Source organism: Bos indicus, chromosome 26, assembly GCF_029378745.1.
Source record: "Bos indicus isolate NIAB-ARS_2022 breed Sahiwal x Tharparkar chromosome 26, NIAB-ARS_B.indTharparkar_mat_pri_1.0, whole genome shotgun sequence".
Taxonomy (NCBI): domain Eukaryota; kingdom Metazoa; phylum Chordata; class Mammalia; order Artiodactyla; family Bovidae; genus Bos; species Bos indicus.
Genome location: NC_091785.1, coordinates 34514312 through 34530781, shown reverse-complemented (window position 1 = coordinate 34530781; position 16470 = coordinate 34514312). Strand labels below are relative to the sequence as shown.

Below are 16470 nucleotides of genomic sequence, written 5' to 3'. Positions count from 1 at the left end.
CGACTTCACTTTCCCTTTTCATTTTCATGCATTGGAGAAGGAAATGGCAACCCTCTCCAGTGTTCTTGCCTGGAGAATCCCAGGGACGGGGGAGCCTGGTGGGCTGCCGTCTATGGGGTCGCACAGAGTCGGACACGACTGAAGTGACTTAGCAGCAGTAGTGATGCAATGTACGTGCGTGCATGCTTGCTCAGTTACTAAGTCATGCCCAACTCTGTGTGACCCCGTGGACTATAGCCCACCAAGCTTCTCTGTCCATGGGATTTCCCAGGCAAGAATGCTGGAGTGGGTTGCCATTTCCTTCTCCAGGGGATCTTCCCAACCCAGGGATCAAACCCACATCTCCTGCATTAGCAGGTGGATCTTTACTGCTGAATAATAAGGGAAGCCCAGTGATGTAATATAACATTGATAAATATAATCAACATGGCTGTGTGTTGCATATGAAAGTTGTTAAAACAGTAAAGAGTTCTCATCTCAAGAAAAAAATGTCTTTCTTTAATTTTATATCTATGTAAGATATAGGATGTTCACTAAACTTATTGTGATAGACATTTCATGATGTACGTCAGTCAAATCACTATGCTGTACACCTTAAACTTATATAGTGGAGTGTGTGAACTGTATCAATAAAACTGAAAGAAAAAATAAAAAAGATAATGTAAAAAATAAGAAAGAAGAGAGAGAGAGAGAGGGAAGGGGGGAGGAAGGAAGGTAGGGGCAGAAAGCACATGGTCCTTAACGCCTGAAATGAGCGGGTGAAACCCAGGTCCTGGCATGCAGGGCCTCCACTTCCCTGGGGCAGATTCAGAAGAGCTGTGATGAGCTGACCGGCTGGCAAAGTGCCAAACCACAAAGCCAGCGTCTGCCCTACAAAAGACAAGAAAGAACCCACCTTAGGCTCCTGGCCCCCAGCAAGAATTCTTAACGTTGCTCAAAGCTAAATTGAAAACGATCACGTTGAGTTGACATCCCTCCCTCTCTCACTCATGAATTAAAACGACAATGAGACCAGCAGAGATGTCCAATCTCCTGATCTAGATGAAGATGTCTCGTGTTTTACCTCCAAGCAACCTTTAGGTGGAGTTTGAAATATTACCTATGCTCCTAAATTTCTGGCAGTATGAACTAGTTGACAGACAGAATGTCTCTGAAATGAGTTTTGTTGCAACCTAAAATGTAACTAGTTTGGTCCTCCCAGCCGCTACCCCTGGTCTCGGGTGTGGGGTAGCTCCTCTCGGCCATCGCCCCTGACCTCGAACGTGAACCGTGAACTTCCTGATGTTCAAGCTGGTTTTAGAAAAGGCAGAGGAACCAGAGATCAAATTGCCAACATCTGCTGGATCATGGAAAAAGCAAGAGAGTTCCAGAAAAGCATCTATTTCTGCTTTATTGACTATGCCAAAGCCTTTGACTGTGTGGCTCACAATAAACTGTGGAAAATTCTGAAAGAGATGGGAATACCAGACCACCTGACCTGCCTGTTGAGAAATCTGTATGCAGGTCAGGAAGCAACAGTTAGAACTGGACATGGAACAACAGACTGGTTCCAAATAGGAAAAGGAGTCTGTCAAGGCTGTATATTGTCACCCTGCTTATTTAACTTATATGCAGAGTACATCATGAGAAACACTGGGCTGGACGAAACACAAGCTGAAATCAAGATTGCCGGGAGAAATATCAATAACCTCAGATATGCAGATGACACCACCCTTATGGCAGAAAGGGAAGAGGAACTAAAAAGCCTCTTGATGAAAGTGAAAGTGGAGAGTGAAAAAGTTGGCTTAAAACTCAACATTCAGAAAACGAAGATCATGGCATCCGGTCCCACCACTTCATGGGAAATAGATGGGGAAACAGTGGAAACAGTGTCAGACTTTATTTTTCTGGGCTCCAAAATCACTGCAGATGGTGACTGCAGCCATGAAATTACTTACTTCCGCTTACTCCTCGGAAGGAAAGTTATGACCAACCTAGATAGCATATTCAAAAGCAGAGACATTACTTTGCCAACAAAGGTCCATCTAGTCAAGGCTATGGTTTTTCCTGTGGTCATGTATGGATGTGAGAGTTGGACTGTGAGGAAGGCTGAGCGCCGAAGAATTGACGCTTTTGAACTGTGGTGTTGGAGAAGACTCTTGAGAGTCCCTTGGACTGCAAGGAGATCCAACCAGTCCATTCTGAAGGAGATCAGCCCTGGGATTTCTTTGGAAGGAATGATGCTAAAGCTGAAACTCCAGTACTTTGGCCACCTCACTCGAAGAGTTGACTCATTGGAAAAGACTCTGATGCTGGGAGGGATTGGGGGCAGGAGGAGAAGGGGACGACAGAGGATGAGATGGCTGGATGGCATTTCTAACTCGATGGATGTGAGTGTGAGTGAACTCCGGGAGTTGGTGATGGACAGGGAGGCCTGGCGTGCTGCGATTCATGGGGTCGCAGAGTCGGACACGACTGAGCGACTGAACTGAAAATGTAACTTCTGTTTTTAGAAAGTTGAAGAAATAATTGCTACTACAACCCTGTTCGTGCCACTAAAACACGACACTGTTTTCCCCCTTAATCTGACACCTCCGTGCTTGGTGCACTTCCTGTTCTGTGGTATTTTTACAACACAGGCAAGCTCCTGTTAAGTTTTCTTTTTTTAACATGTAAGATTTTTAAATGTGCTGTTATTAATTTCACAACTTTCATATTAAATTGTTTTGATGTACATGTTCCTAGTTAAATACTTAATGGTATTCACTGGTATGTAGAGAGTGAATTCAAGAGTGTAACTTTTATGAGACATATGACTGTTTGTGGCCATGCTTTAGTGGTAACAGAGGAGGCAAGATTCAGGCAGGCCTTGAGTGGGACATGTTTTAAATAATTGATCATCAAGAAGAAAGCAATTAATTCTCTTTCATTGGCAGCTCTTTTTAAAAAAAAAAAAAAAAATGAAAGGAATCTATTCTTTTCCCTGGGCGTTTGTTAACTTTTAATCAAAGGAGAGACAAATAGAGATCCAAAAGTAAAAACCTAAAGATAGCCTACTGAAGTTCGACCTAATTGGGATTGTGTGGTCATTTGAGTGGGAAGTTTTGAAGTTTTGCTTTGTGCCACCAGTTAAAAGCATTTGCTAAGTCATTAATATAAACAGACTGAACTTTAAAAACATTTTTTTACAGTGATTTTTATTTTTAAACTCTAGTTAAAAAATTTGTTTTTTAATTTATTTTTGGCCGTGCTGGGTCTTCAGTGCTGCATGGGCTACTGGTTGCGGTGCTCAGGCTTCTCATTGCGGTGTCTTCTCCTGTTGAGGAGCACAGGCTCTAGGAGCTGTGGTTCTCAGTCTCAACAGCTGTGGCACATGGGGCTTAGTTGCTCCTCAGCGTGTGGAATTTTCCTGAATCAGGGATCAAACCCGTGTCTCTTGCATTAGAAGGAGAATTCTTTACCACTGAGCCACCAGGGAAGCACCCCTCCCACCTTTTAACATTTTTATGATTCACCTTTAGATATTTTTGGTTAACTTTTGGTTTTCATTTTTGGTTAATTACACTTTGTCAAAGTGTAATTTTCAAAAAAGTTAAATATATGACTCTCACACCAGTATCGGAGAAGGCAGTGGCACCCCACTCCAGTACTTTTGCCTAGAAAATCCCATGGATGGAGGAGCCTGATAGGCTGCAGTCCATGGGGTCTCGAAGAGTCGGACACCACTGAGTGACTTCATATTCACTTTTCACTTTCATGCATTGGAGAAGGAAATGGCAACCCACTCCAGTGTTCTTGCCTGGAGAATCCCAGGGACGGGGGAGCCTGGTGGGCTGCTGTCTATGGGGTCGCACAGATTCGGACACAACTGAAGCGACTTAGCAGCAGCAGCAGTAGGACACCAATATAGAATGAACGTTAACCAGAGATTTAGTCAACTCATTAATGAGGGAACTAGTAGAATGTAAAGCCAACTCAAAGGAGAACCAAAGGAATGGGTTTAAAGGTGTTCAAGAAAGGATGTCAGGGACTTCTCTAGCGATTCAGTGGTTAAAGATCTGTGCTTCCAATGCAGGGTATGTGGGTTCGATCCCTGCGGGAACTAAGATCCCATATGCTGTGCAATGTGGCCAAAAGAGAAAAGAAAAACAAAGGATGTAGGATAAGATGCCAGGGTTAAATATAAAACTGATCAGCAGCCTAACAGGGAGCTGATAGTAAACCTGGACTGAAATCGTCTGCACGTCTATTGGACAAGAACCTACAAGTTACAGTTAACTTTCAAAGTCTGGGCTTTTGATTAGTAGTAAAATGAAAGTGAAAGTCACTCAGTCGTGTCCGACTCTTTTTGACCCCATGGACTATACAGTCCATGAAATTCTCCAGGCCAGAATACTGGAGTGGGCAGCCTCTCCCTTCTCCAGGGGATCTTTCCAACCCACGGATTGAACCCAGGTAAAGATCTTGTCAAACACAGATCCAGTGCCTTGGGTCACGAAATAGTTCTGTGTGAGCTCTTAGAATTCCAGCATGACCCTGGAGAACATGCTTCTTTCCTCCACCTTTCGGACATGTTTTTGATAATTTTTCTTAACATAAAGTGAGTTTCTCCTTAGATGAGACACCAAGGGCAGTCAAATTCATAGAGATAGAAGCTAGAGTGGCAGTTTCCAGGGGCCTGGGGGAGGGAGGGAGACTAGGGAGGTGCTGTTCTATGGGTCTAGAGTTTCAGTTTTGCAGGATGAAAGATGTCCTGTGGATACATGGGGATGGTGCTGCCCAGCCAGGTGAATGTGCTGTCACTGAACTGTACACTTAAACATGGTTGAGACGGTCCATTCTATGTTATGTGTGTTTAGCAGAATTACATAACTTTAAAAAGTGAGCCGACACATAGGTATGTGAATGAAATGTGAATAGTTATTCATCCTGCTGAGATAACCCACTAATAATCCTATGTTGGTGTTAACTCACTTTTCCTTGTTTGTAAAAACATAAGTAGACTTTTGAAAAAAGGGATTGTTGAAGTTCTTTGTGAAACTTTCTCTTTTAACAATTTATCATGGACAGACCTCTAGGTTACAGATATTGATCTGACCTATCTCCACAGACTGGATATATCATAATTTATCCAACTCTTGCTCTACTGATGGAAAGTTGAGTTATTCCCAGGTTTGTCTGTTTCTTTTTTTTTCTACCAGTACAAACACTGTTGTAATAAAACTGTTTTCACACAAGAGATACTAAAGGCCAGGATCTGAGTAGAGGTGATAAGAAGGCAGAGGAGGGAATGGATCAAAGAAATGTTTTCCTGGGAAAACACAGTGGATTTAGTGGCCAGTTGAAAATTTGGGTTTAAGAGTGGGAGAACGCATAGCGCTACCATTTTATTGGAAGAGGGAATAGTAGAACGTTTAGAAGAGATGGCAGAGAAGCTGAGAGAATAGAGTTTTTTTGGATGATTCTGTGTTCAGATAAGTGTGCTGTCTGTGCCCAGGTTGGGGAAGATGTCACATGGACATTGACTTGAGAATCCTTTGCAATCATAGTTGAAGCTCTAAGAGTGGATGAGATCTGTTTCCAAAGTGTGTGTGCATGCTAAGTCACTTAAGTTGTGTCCAACTCTTTGTGACGCCATGGACTGTAGCCCGCCAGGCTCCTCTGTCCTTGGGATTCTCTAGGCAAGAATACTGGAGAGGGTTGCCATGCTCTTCTCCAGGGGATCTTCCCGCCACAGGGATCGAACTTGCACCTCTTATGTCTCCTACATTGACAGGTGGGTTCTTTCCCACTAGTGCCACCTGGGAAGCCCTGTTTCCAGGGAGGACTTATGTTTTAGAGGAAGAAGGTAATGTCCATGGGAGTTACCTGCCTGTAAGGGTGTGGCCAAGGAGACTGAGAAGTTGTGACCAGAGGAGGAGAAGGAGGAGGAGGAATAGGCGAGTATTCCTGGAGAAGTGAAAGAGGGAAAGGTCCGAGATTACGTCCCAACTAGTCCGTTCTTTGGGAATGTAATGTGTTGTTAAGTGCTTTTAGGTCTGAGCAGTATAGACCTCCCCTCCCACTACTCGCTGTGTATGCCTTCATGACCCTTGCCTCTGTGAGTCTGTTTTCAAATGCTAGTTTCCTCGGGTATAAACCACCAGAAACAATGGTACGGTTTGGTAAGCACATTTGAGCCACTGCCTTGAATTGAAGGACCAAGCCAAATCAAATTGCAAAGGGCATAGTTTGATTGTAGTTTGGCATCTCTCAACAGTAATTACAAAATCACTTTTAAGGCTATATTATGTTCATATAAACTAAGACTTTATTATTAAAGGAGAGCATGTGTCAATTTCTCAAAACCATGTGAACTAGAGAGCCTGGAAAGATACCCTAAGGAAGCGGTGGGTACAGGGATGTCTAAAACATTTAGAATTAGCTTTGAAGCCATCCCTACAATCTGCATGTACATAAGGATGACCCTGTTGCCACCAGAGCTTTTTATAAAGGATCTGTGAACTTTTACATTCTATCTACCTTAGGGGGTTGGAGGAGAAACTAAAGGAAATTATTAGCAGTCCAAATGCATTATATTGTCACCTGTCATGGTTTTGACAAAGACCCGAGTTTGGAAGAGCAACTGAGTCATTGGAACTACTTCACGCCACTAAGGAGTGAAACTGGTAGGAGTCTGCCAAATTTGAAGTGGATTCAGTTTAATTAAAAAATTGGTTCCCAGCCTTTCGTTAAATTCCGTGGTTAGAGGTTTCTACAAATCAAAAGAAGTGAAGCTGAAGACTCTTAACCATAAAGTGCCTTGTTGTCTTGTGTGAAAATTAAGAAATACATAGAAAAATACTGAAGAGAAATCTCTAAGGTGTCCTGTGACCCTCAGGATTGTGTTTATTGTTGTTGAAGGAATTTGCAATTAGAGCGAGGTTAGTCTTAACTTCAGTTGCCTTGACCCACAGGACTCATTTTGTAGGAAAAGGCAGGAATGGAAACAGTGGGGGCACTGGCAAGTTAGGGAGGCAGCAGGTGGTAAACGAGCTGGTTTCCAGGTAATGTGATCACAGCAGAGTTTATATGGTCATTTTCAGCATGATGGACTCAGGCCATCATCTGGGGTTACTTGATTATAAACTGCAAAGAAGAAGGTCATAGCTGTGGAGTGTGGACCTAAACAGACAGATGAACCCACACTGGAAAGCTTGTTGTAGCTTCTGTGTCACCTTGAATATCCTCAGTAGTTGCAATTAGTAGAGACTGCGAGCTGGGGTGGGAGTGTAAGATTCTATCCGAATGCATCAAAATCTTACTGTGCTCAACACTAGTTCATCTAGATGCTTTCATGGGTCATGGGAACTTACCAGAGGAACCCTGGGTGTGTTCTAGCAGGTCCTTAGGAAAACTATTTAGTGACTGAATTCAGTTCATCCTTACCCCAGCTAAAAGCCTATTCCAGCTGCTGGCAGGAATAATCAAGATGGATCCTGGATTCTTTGCCTAAGGATCTGAACTGTATAGGAGTCAACCAACCTTGGGAATACAGAGGTTAAGAACAGAGATTTCCAGCTTTGGTGTTATTTCCCGGTCATTTGTCAATGGAAAGTCTTTACTCTCAGGAGCCGCCTTTGGCTTTGTTCTTGGACAAGCTGCTGAGTCCTGCCCTGGTCTTGTCTGAACATGCAGACCTGGCATTTCAGGACCTACTTTTTCACACCATCTCCATGCTCCACAGCTGTGCAGATTTGAAAGAGGTGCCAAAATCCTCTTTTGCATGTGCTGAGGTCCGGAATGACAGTTTTATCTTGGACATGTTCCCTTTTCTTTCCTCTGTGGCTTGTTCATTTTTATCTCACTCTTTAATATATAAATAATGGACTTATCCTATTTGCTGCACCAAGAGAAAATTAAATGCCTAAATGTTTTACGACTATGGGAAAGTATTTCCAGAGTGTGAAAAAATAGACACTGGACATTTCAGCTCCTGCTTTTGGTAGAGTGGGAATTTATTACTCAGCTCAGTAACAGTTTAGGCCAAACCAAGCAGTTGTGTGGGCAAGCAGTGTCTATCTTTCCTAAATAGCACTGCCAGAGACAGTTTTGTTCCTATGAGAGACAGCATGACCCAAAGGTATCTTTCCATCAAAGACTGATTATCTCTGAATCTTAGATGTATCGCAAAGGCTGTTGAGACCTAGCCAATGGATTTTACTTGCATGAGATATTGCATAGCTCCCAAAGGGAAGGGAAACAAAGGGGGAGGGAGGCAAGAGAGAACTTGGAGCCCAACAATAAATAGCTCTTTGTACCAGTCCTCCCCACCCCGAACCCCATACTGCTGAGATCATAGAGTAAGTTAGCAGCATGCGGTAGAAGGCGATGCTGCCCAGTAGCTTGGCAGCTTGTGACCAGATGTGAACTTGTCTGTCCACAGTGTGCGGCTGTGACCTGGCCCAAGGGGGCTTCTTCATAAAGAACGGGGAGTATCTCTGCACCCTGGACTACCAGAGGATGTATGGCACACGATGCCATGGCTGCGGGGAGTTTGTGGAAGGAGAGGTGGTGACCGCCCTGGGCAAGACCTACCATCCCAACTGCTTTGCCTGCACGATCTGCAAGTAAGTGTGGCTTCCGCCAACAGGGAAGTGTTGGATTCTGCTCTCAGAGCTTGGAATCTGCGCTTTGGTCTTGAGTTGTACTTAGTCTTAAAATATTTTTCCTTTAAAAAAATATGTTTACTGATGTATAGTTGATTTATAATGTTGTGTTAGTTTCAGGTGTACAACAAAGTGTTTCAGTTATATCTCTATATATTATATATATTATTTATCTGGTGGCTCAGGTGGTAAAGAATCTGCCTGCAATACAGAGACCCAGGTTCAATCCCTGGGTCAGGAAGATGCCTTGGAGAAGGAAATGGCAACCCACTGCAGTATTCTTGCCTGGAGAATTCCATGGACTGAGAAGCTTGGCAGGCTACATACAGTCCATGGGGTCACAAAGAGTTGGACATGACTGAGTGACTAACACACTTTCTTCATATATATATATATATATAATATGTATTATTTATGTTGTATATATATACTATATTATTTATATTATATGCATTATTTTTCACGTTCTCTTCCATTATAGATTATTATAAGTTATTGAATATAGTTCCCTGTGCTGTATGGTAGAACCTTTATGTTTATCTATTTTATATATAGTAGTTTGTATCTGCTAATTGCAAACTCCTAATTTATCCTTCCCCTCTCCTTTCCCCTTTGAGAACCATGTTTGTTCTGTATGTGTCTGAGCCTGTTTCTGTTTTTGTAAATAAATTCATTTGTATCATTTTTTTTAGATTCTACATATAAGTGATATCGTATATTTCTCTGTATATATTTTTTTCTGATGCACTTTTAGATTTTTTGTTTTCCTACTGTATTATCAGGCTTAGTTAAAAAGCAATTTAGTTAGGAAACTTTATATGGAATGTCCTCCACTAAATAGTGTGACTGATCTTAAGTGGCTGGGGGCCGAATCTGAAAGCAGCCCCAGGTGTTGAGACATTTTGAGCAGTGGAAACATGGGAGGAGATGGCATAAATACTTGGAAAGATGAAGCTTATTTGGAAGTATCAGCTCTTACGTGTGTGGGTGTGGGTGTGTAAAATTATCTCATTTGCTCTATAGCCAGGGAGAGCTAATGGCCTCACGTATCAAATAAGACCTGTTTTGTAAATAAAGTTTTATTGGAACACAGCCATGCCCATTTGTTTATATATTGTCTATGACTGCTTCCAAGTGACAGTGGTAGAGTAGTTGAGATAGAAACCTTATGATCTGCACAGTCTAAAAAAATATTTACAATCTGATCTTTCGGGGGGAAAGTTGTTAACCCCTCCTCTATAAGTATCTATCATCAACCAAGGTTAAATCTTTATTTCACAAAGCAGCTTGATTAAAATGGTCAATCAGAGAGAAGAGGGAATTTAACTAGTTGACCCATATTGATCAAGTAATTCCATGCCTTTTGGTATGATGTTGATCATATGTATTCAATTTTGCTATGCTTTTGTAAAAACTGTAGTTCAGTTCATTTTATTTTCCAGTATTTCCTGTTTTTAGGCCAGAGAAATGTAAACTCTAGAAGGGTAAATTTGATTTTATACAATTAATTAACTGGATAATACTCATTGGATGAATCATCATAAGATTTAGATGAAATATTCATAATCAAATTATTTTAGTAACTTTTTGTAGCTATTAGGTCATTTCTCAATTATGTATTTTTAAGTCATAATTTTAAAATTCTGGGTTAATGAGCTGAATTTTTTCTGTATTTAATCAACAGCAAAGTTTCCTTTTGACCTCTCGCTATTCAAGCTGCCGCCCACAGTCTGGTTGAGAACTCTGGGCTGGCATTCAGGAAGCCCTGTTTCTGGTCCTCTTTTCTGAGCTGGTTTGAGACCTCTGTAAGCTAACTTTTCCATGGCAGTTGTCTTGTCTGTAAGATGAGAGGCTGTGGATTAGATAAAAGTGATTCCCCAAACCTGGGTGGTCACTGGAATCCCCAAGGGAGGGTCTCTTTTTTTCCTTTCTTAATTGGAGGATAATTGCTTTACAATGTTACATTGATTTCTGTCATACAGCAACTCAAATCCAGCATAAGTATACATATATCCCCTCCCTCTTAAACCTCCCTCCTACTCCCCAACTCCAGCTCACCCCACCCCTCTAGGTTGTCACAGATCACCAGGTTGGAGCTTAGGAAGGGTCTTTTAAAAATATCTGTTTCTATGTATTAACACAAGGAGCTCAAGGGATACCCTGTGACAGCCTAGAGGGGTGGGATGAGGCACGGGTTGGGGGAGGTTCAAGAGGGAGGGGACATATGTATGTATGCTTGTGGCTAATTTGAGTGATTGTGTGGCAGAAGCCAGCACAAAATCATGGAGCAATTATCCTACAATTAAAATTTTTTTAAAAGGTTAGAAGGCCCTGGCCCAGGTAAACTCTAAGAGCCTTCCTGATCTTGGCCCTGAGAGATCATTGCTTCAGGTTGGTAAAACAGTCATCAGCTATAGCCCTGTCTCTGGAGGTTTGAGCCAACAGAGAGGTGCCTGCTACTGATGGTCTAAGCTGCTGGTGCTGCCTAATGACACCAATTCTTCCTACTTGGGAGGCCACCTTTACAACTTACAAATTGCATTCATGTAGAAATTAATTTAACCCTTTCAACAATTCTGTGAGGTCAATCAGCAATTCCTATCCCTACTTATGAGTGACTTTGAGACCCAGAGTCTAAGGGATTTTCCCAGTCCTTCATATCACAAAGCCAATATTTCAACTCACATGTTCAGACTCTAAATCCAACTCTCTTTTATCACAAACATTCATGCAAATAACAGAAGGAAGTGAACCCATGTAGGCAGAGGACTTAGGAAAATGAAAGGGATCCTTTATGAAATAACAGAATTCAAAATTCAGAGCATCTTGCCCCTTGTTGAGAACTGGACTCTGGTTTGTTCTATGGTGGATCTGTGTGGGGTTCAAGTCTAGAAATATAAGCCTAAATCAGACACAGGGTCTGGACTAGGGGTGAGGCCAGGGAGGTACCTGGGCACACACTTTAAACGGGGTACTCACTCCCAGGTCATGCGGTCCTCCTGAGAGTGGGGACCTCCTTAAGTGCTGTATCCTGAGTGCCTTGCTGGCCTCCTTCTGGCCCTGGCCCTGATCAGAGGCAAAGAAACTATGCTTATTATATCAACAGATCCTTCACTTCCTGATGGCCTTGTTACAGAGGAGGCTGGAGGTTTGTTTGGCTTTAACTGATGAGTGTGAATTGATAGGCTGGCTGGCACCCACCAGAGTGTGACCTTGATTGTTGAAGAGAGAGCAAGTTCTGGGTTGGTGGGCACCACCCACCCCTGCCTGTGGCATGTTTCTCCCTAGGTGGTCAATCCATGCAAGTCACTTACCCTCTCTGGGCTTTATCTGAGCGATGGAAAATAACATGGCACAAGGAGACCACCTCAACCCAGCACTTCTAAAATTTGGGGGTGTGATTTAAAGCTCTCCTCGATGACTGGCACCAAGCACATTTGTGGAGTTGTTTTAAACCCAGTTTCACAACCTGTGTGTGCAGGACGATTAATCACCAACTGTTAGGTGATGAAGGGCAACTTAAAGTACCTGTGAACATAAAATTCATGTCCAGAAGCCTGAATTTGCTTCTGACTCAGATGGGTGGCGATGTTTGGCTTATGAATTTTAAGTTTCCTAACTGACAGAATCACACATATGAAAATTCATGTTGAAGATCATTGGCAAATTGGCCAATGGCGGGTGAGCCAGCATGGAAACTGTCATATGGCTATTAATTAAACTTATTTTTTTTAAGTTATCTGCCTGCTGGGAGGAGAAGAAACATAACATACCTGCAGAAGGCAATGTTTTTGAAAAAAATGTGCTGTTATTTATTGATGAATGTCTAATGTGAAAGGAAATAGTCTCTGAAAGGAAGCAAATACTAATTTTTAAACAGATATGATAGCACAGTTGGTAAAGAATCGCCTGCAATGCAGGAGACCCCAGTTCAATTCCTGGGTTGGGAAGATCCCCTGGAGAAGGGAAAGGCTACCCACTCCAGTATTCTGGCCTGGAGAATTCCATGGACTGTATAGTCTATGGGGTCACAAAGAGTCAGACAAGACTGAGCAACTTGCGCTTTCACTAATGTGAAAGGAAATATTCTCTGAAAGGAAGTGAATACTAATTTTTAAACAGATACTTACAGCATTTTCATATTTAATCCAGGTTTACAAGGGACTGAGTCCCTAGCAGTGTGAGGTATTCATTTTGCCCACTGCACGACAATGTCTAATTCAGCATCGTATTCATTTAGGTCTAGGGAATGTGAAGAATTAATGTTTGCCCTGTATGACCAGTTCTCTTGGAGGCACCTTAAGCTTGAATAGGAATTCATGACATGTCAAACATTTCTTCATGGTAGTATTTCAATTTGGAAGTGGAAGATTTTACTGTGTGTGCCCTGCTAGGTGACCTGCCGGAACGTCCCTCCACGAAGGAGTGGAGGTAAATGGTTTCATTTACTATCTGGTTGCCTGTAGAAGCTGTGCATTCTTCTTTCCTCTTAAAATGAGGCGCGTTTGTTTGTTTGGACTGGATCCAGCTGGCCGGCTTGGTTCAGACTGCATTTCAGACGTTTTGGCTGGTGCTCCTCCAAGTAATGAGTTGGCACTGGAGGGCAGCAAAGCAGAAGGAGTGAGGGAAAGGGATGAAATTGCCACAATAACCTTCAGGGCAATGTCTTTCCAGGCGCCCGTTTCCACCCGGAGACCGAGTCACGTTCAATGGGAGAGACTGCCTTTGCCAGCTCTGCGCACAGCCGATGTCTTCCAGCCCTAAAGAAGCCTCCTGCTCTGGCAGTAAGTGCCCCAGCCACATGTTGACATGAATTCCTTCATTCCTCAAAGGCAGCTTAGGGAGGTACCTTCCCTTCTGAGAAACTCTGGTAGCCGGAGTCAAGAGTAGGCCTATGTAAGGCATTTTCATTGTAAAAAAGAAGCCTTCACTAAAGGCAATGCAGAGAGAGGTGTCTCCCTTCTTTCAGAAGAAAAGAAAGAGAATTGGACATTCAACTGTGCATTTTGATGGTAAATGAAGGAAAAAGAATTATAATGTGTTACATCAGAAGTGTCCCTCTCTGGGCATGGAGTTAAACTGTGAGCGCATTTAGTGATGATGTGACTGATATTGCTGTGTGTTAAAAAGTTATCCCCACTGTGCCTTGGGTGAATGTGGTGGTTTATGCTAACTCTTAAATTATTCCTTACTATCCTCAACTATTCTTTATTCCCTTGGAGGATTTTTTTTTCCTTTTTTAATTAATTATTTATTTATTTACAGTAAGTCCTTGTTGGTTATGTATTTTTTTATTTTTTGGCCACACCCCTGACCAGGGATCAAACCCACTCCCCCTGCATTGGAAGGCGGAGTCTTAACCACTGGACTGCTGGGGAAGTCTCCCACCTGGAGGGTTTCTGACATTTATTCATCAAATGGATAATTTTCTGAGCACCTACAATGCATGTTGCTCACACTGGAGATATAGAGCGAACAAAACATACTCAATATCTTTATTTTTATTTTTTAGTGGGGTAGATAGACAATAAATAGAGTACAAATATATCTAATATGCACAGAAGATTAACACAGGGAGAAAAAGCAGGGCAATGGGTCTATGTTTGTATGGGGCAATCTGAGAAACCTCTCTTGTTACCTAAGGATAGATCTGAAGAAATATGGGGACAAGCTGTCCATACCCATGGGATTTGTGATTTTTGATGACAAGGGCTTGTCTGACCTATAGGAATCCAAAGAAAACCAATTTCCCTCCAAATAAAAACAGTGGCCAATTGAAGTATTTCTTCTAGTAAATAACACTGAGTGGGTCACTTCAAGATGAACTGAGAGGGATTCTGAACTCAGAGCACCAAGCTCTCCTTCCCTCTCCTTCCTGGGGCATTAGGACATGGACTAGAGGTTTGCCTCCGTTTCTGTGGGTTGTGCCTGTCCTTGGAGAACACATGCCTTGAAGCCCTGCCAGTCTCAGCACCTAAGAATGAGATAAGCCTCTTCTGCTCTGGAGGAATTTTGTGTCATTTATAACAGCGATTCCAAATCTTCCTGTTAAAGTAGATTTATACCTGTTAAAAATAAGAATGTTATGACCCAAAAGCATTTGCATAGAAATTGGATTTTGACCATTGGGAAAAAAGAAAGAAATGTATTAGTGCATCTTATTCAATACACATGATCAGATCCTTAGCATGTGGATTTATCTGCCCTCTTGTTAAATAACAGCAGCCTGGGTAGGATAAGGGCTACCAAACAGAGCACAATCCTAGACCACTAGAGAGTCTCAGGTCCTTCACTCTTCTTACCTACTCTGCCTATGAAGGTCATCGGGAAGGTGACCTGGGGTGAGAACAGGCACTCCGACCCCCTTGATTGAGAGGGCTTGCTTTGAAAGTATGTTACTGTAAACATTGAAGGAATTCTTCAGTACAGTTAAGGAAAAGAGGATTGGGACCTTCCTGGCAGTGCAGTGGTTAACACTTCAACCTTCCAATGCAGGGGGTGCAGGTTCAATCCCTGGTCAGGGGGCTAAGATTCCACATGCCTCTTGGCCAAGAATCTAAACATAAAAACAAGCCATATTGTAACAAATTCAATAAAGGCTTTAAAAATGGTCCACACTGGGGGAAAAAAAAATTAAAAAAAGAAAAGCAAAGAAAAAGAAGGTTGCATGAGTCCCAGGATCGGATGACAACTATAACAGGATCATATCCCTAGGCTTAGAATAGGAATGACTGTGTCCTCAGATTCTGTGCAGTCCTTTAGTCCAGCTGTATTTCTTGATAGGTGAGGAAATTCGGGCCCAAAGTCACACAAATGACCCAATCATAGGTAACTTGTTAGAGCCAGGTCTCCTGACTCCTGGCTTGGGGCTGTCTTTGTTTCATCCAAGACTCCTCTTTGTTCGGTTTAAGAAATAGAACCAAGATATTTTTGAAGGCTTTTGGTCCTTTTCCTTCATGTAATTTTTGGGAACATATTTCTAATCATAACTCCACCAAAATGGTTATTCTGATTTTTATTAAACATGGTTTTGCTTTACCTATGTTTTCTTGTATATGAATAGTCATCATGCACATAAAAAAGCAATTAAAATTCTAAGTGTAAAAATGTATCATACTCAAATTCATTACATTTGTAATGTTATATTTGACATTTATTGTATACATACAAATTATTGGTCCAAATTCTATTTTTTTTTCACTTTTCTCCTTTGCTCTCAATGGATGAAACCCTTTTCTCTGTGCTGCTCTTTTGGTCAGAACATTTTTATTTTTAACAAGTACTCATCTATTTAGATAAGTACTCAAATAGCATTTCTGGAGCATGTGGGTGTGAGTGTCTGTCAAAAAGAGAACTCTTATATATGGATACACACATGCAAAATACCCAAAAGAGACGGGCACACAAATACAACAGCAAGGGAATTTTCAGCAAGTTTCTAAAATTCATTGGAACATAATTACAGTACACTGTTCTTCACAGTTCTTTAAGAAATACCCTGTATTTTAAAACTATCCTGATTTTACTTTGATTCTTATTTTTTTTTTAATTTCTTAACTTGGCAAAGTTTCCTAAAGGAAAGCAAAAAAAGAAGAAACCCTTCTTTGATATGTTCACAGTGGTGATGAAATTAGAAAGCCAAGGTCTTCTTTTTCCTTTGAAATGTTCTTTCAAAAATGTTTGCACTTCTGAACTGAAATTTTATTTCACATTCTGTGGCTGGTTTTCCATCATCACTGAATAGGAGATAAAGACAGTGAGAAAGGGAGAGAAGAAGTAGAGTGATCAACAGAAGACAAGTTAATAATGTGATGAGAATTTGCACAAAACAGCCTCCATTTGT

The 16470-nt window shown here is 41.8% G+C and overlaps 1 protein-coding gene across 14 annotated transcripts in view; it reads left to right on the top strand.

Moving 5' to 3' along the window:
- The window catches only part of ABLIM1 (actin binding LIM protein 1), a 328672-nt gene that overhangs the window by 184662 nt on the left and 127540 nt on the right, over positions 1 to 16470 (top strand). For all 14 annotated transcript variants that reach the window (XM_070780895.1, XM_070780899.1, XM_070780897.1 and 11 more), the window contains 2 exons: positions 8405 to 8588; positions 13302 to 13411. In XM_070780895.1, the coding sequence (XP_070636996.1) occupies positions 8405 to 8588; positions 13302 to 13411 (294 nt within the window). The remainder of the gene's footprint in view (positions 1 to 8404; positions 8589 to 13301; positions 13412 to 16470) is intronic.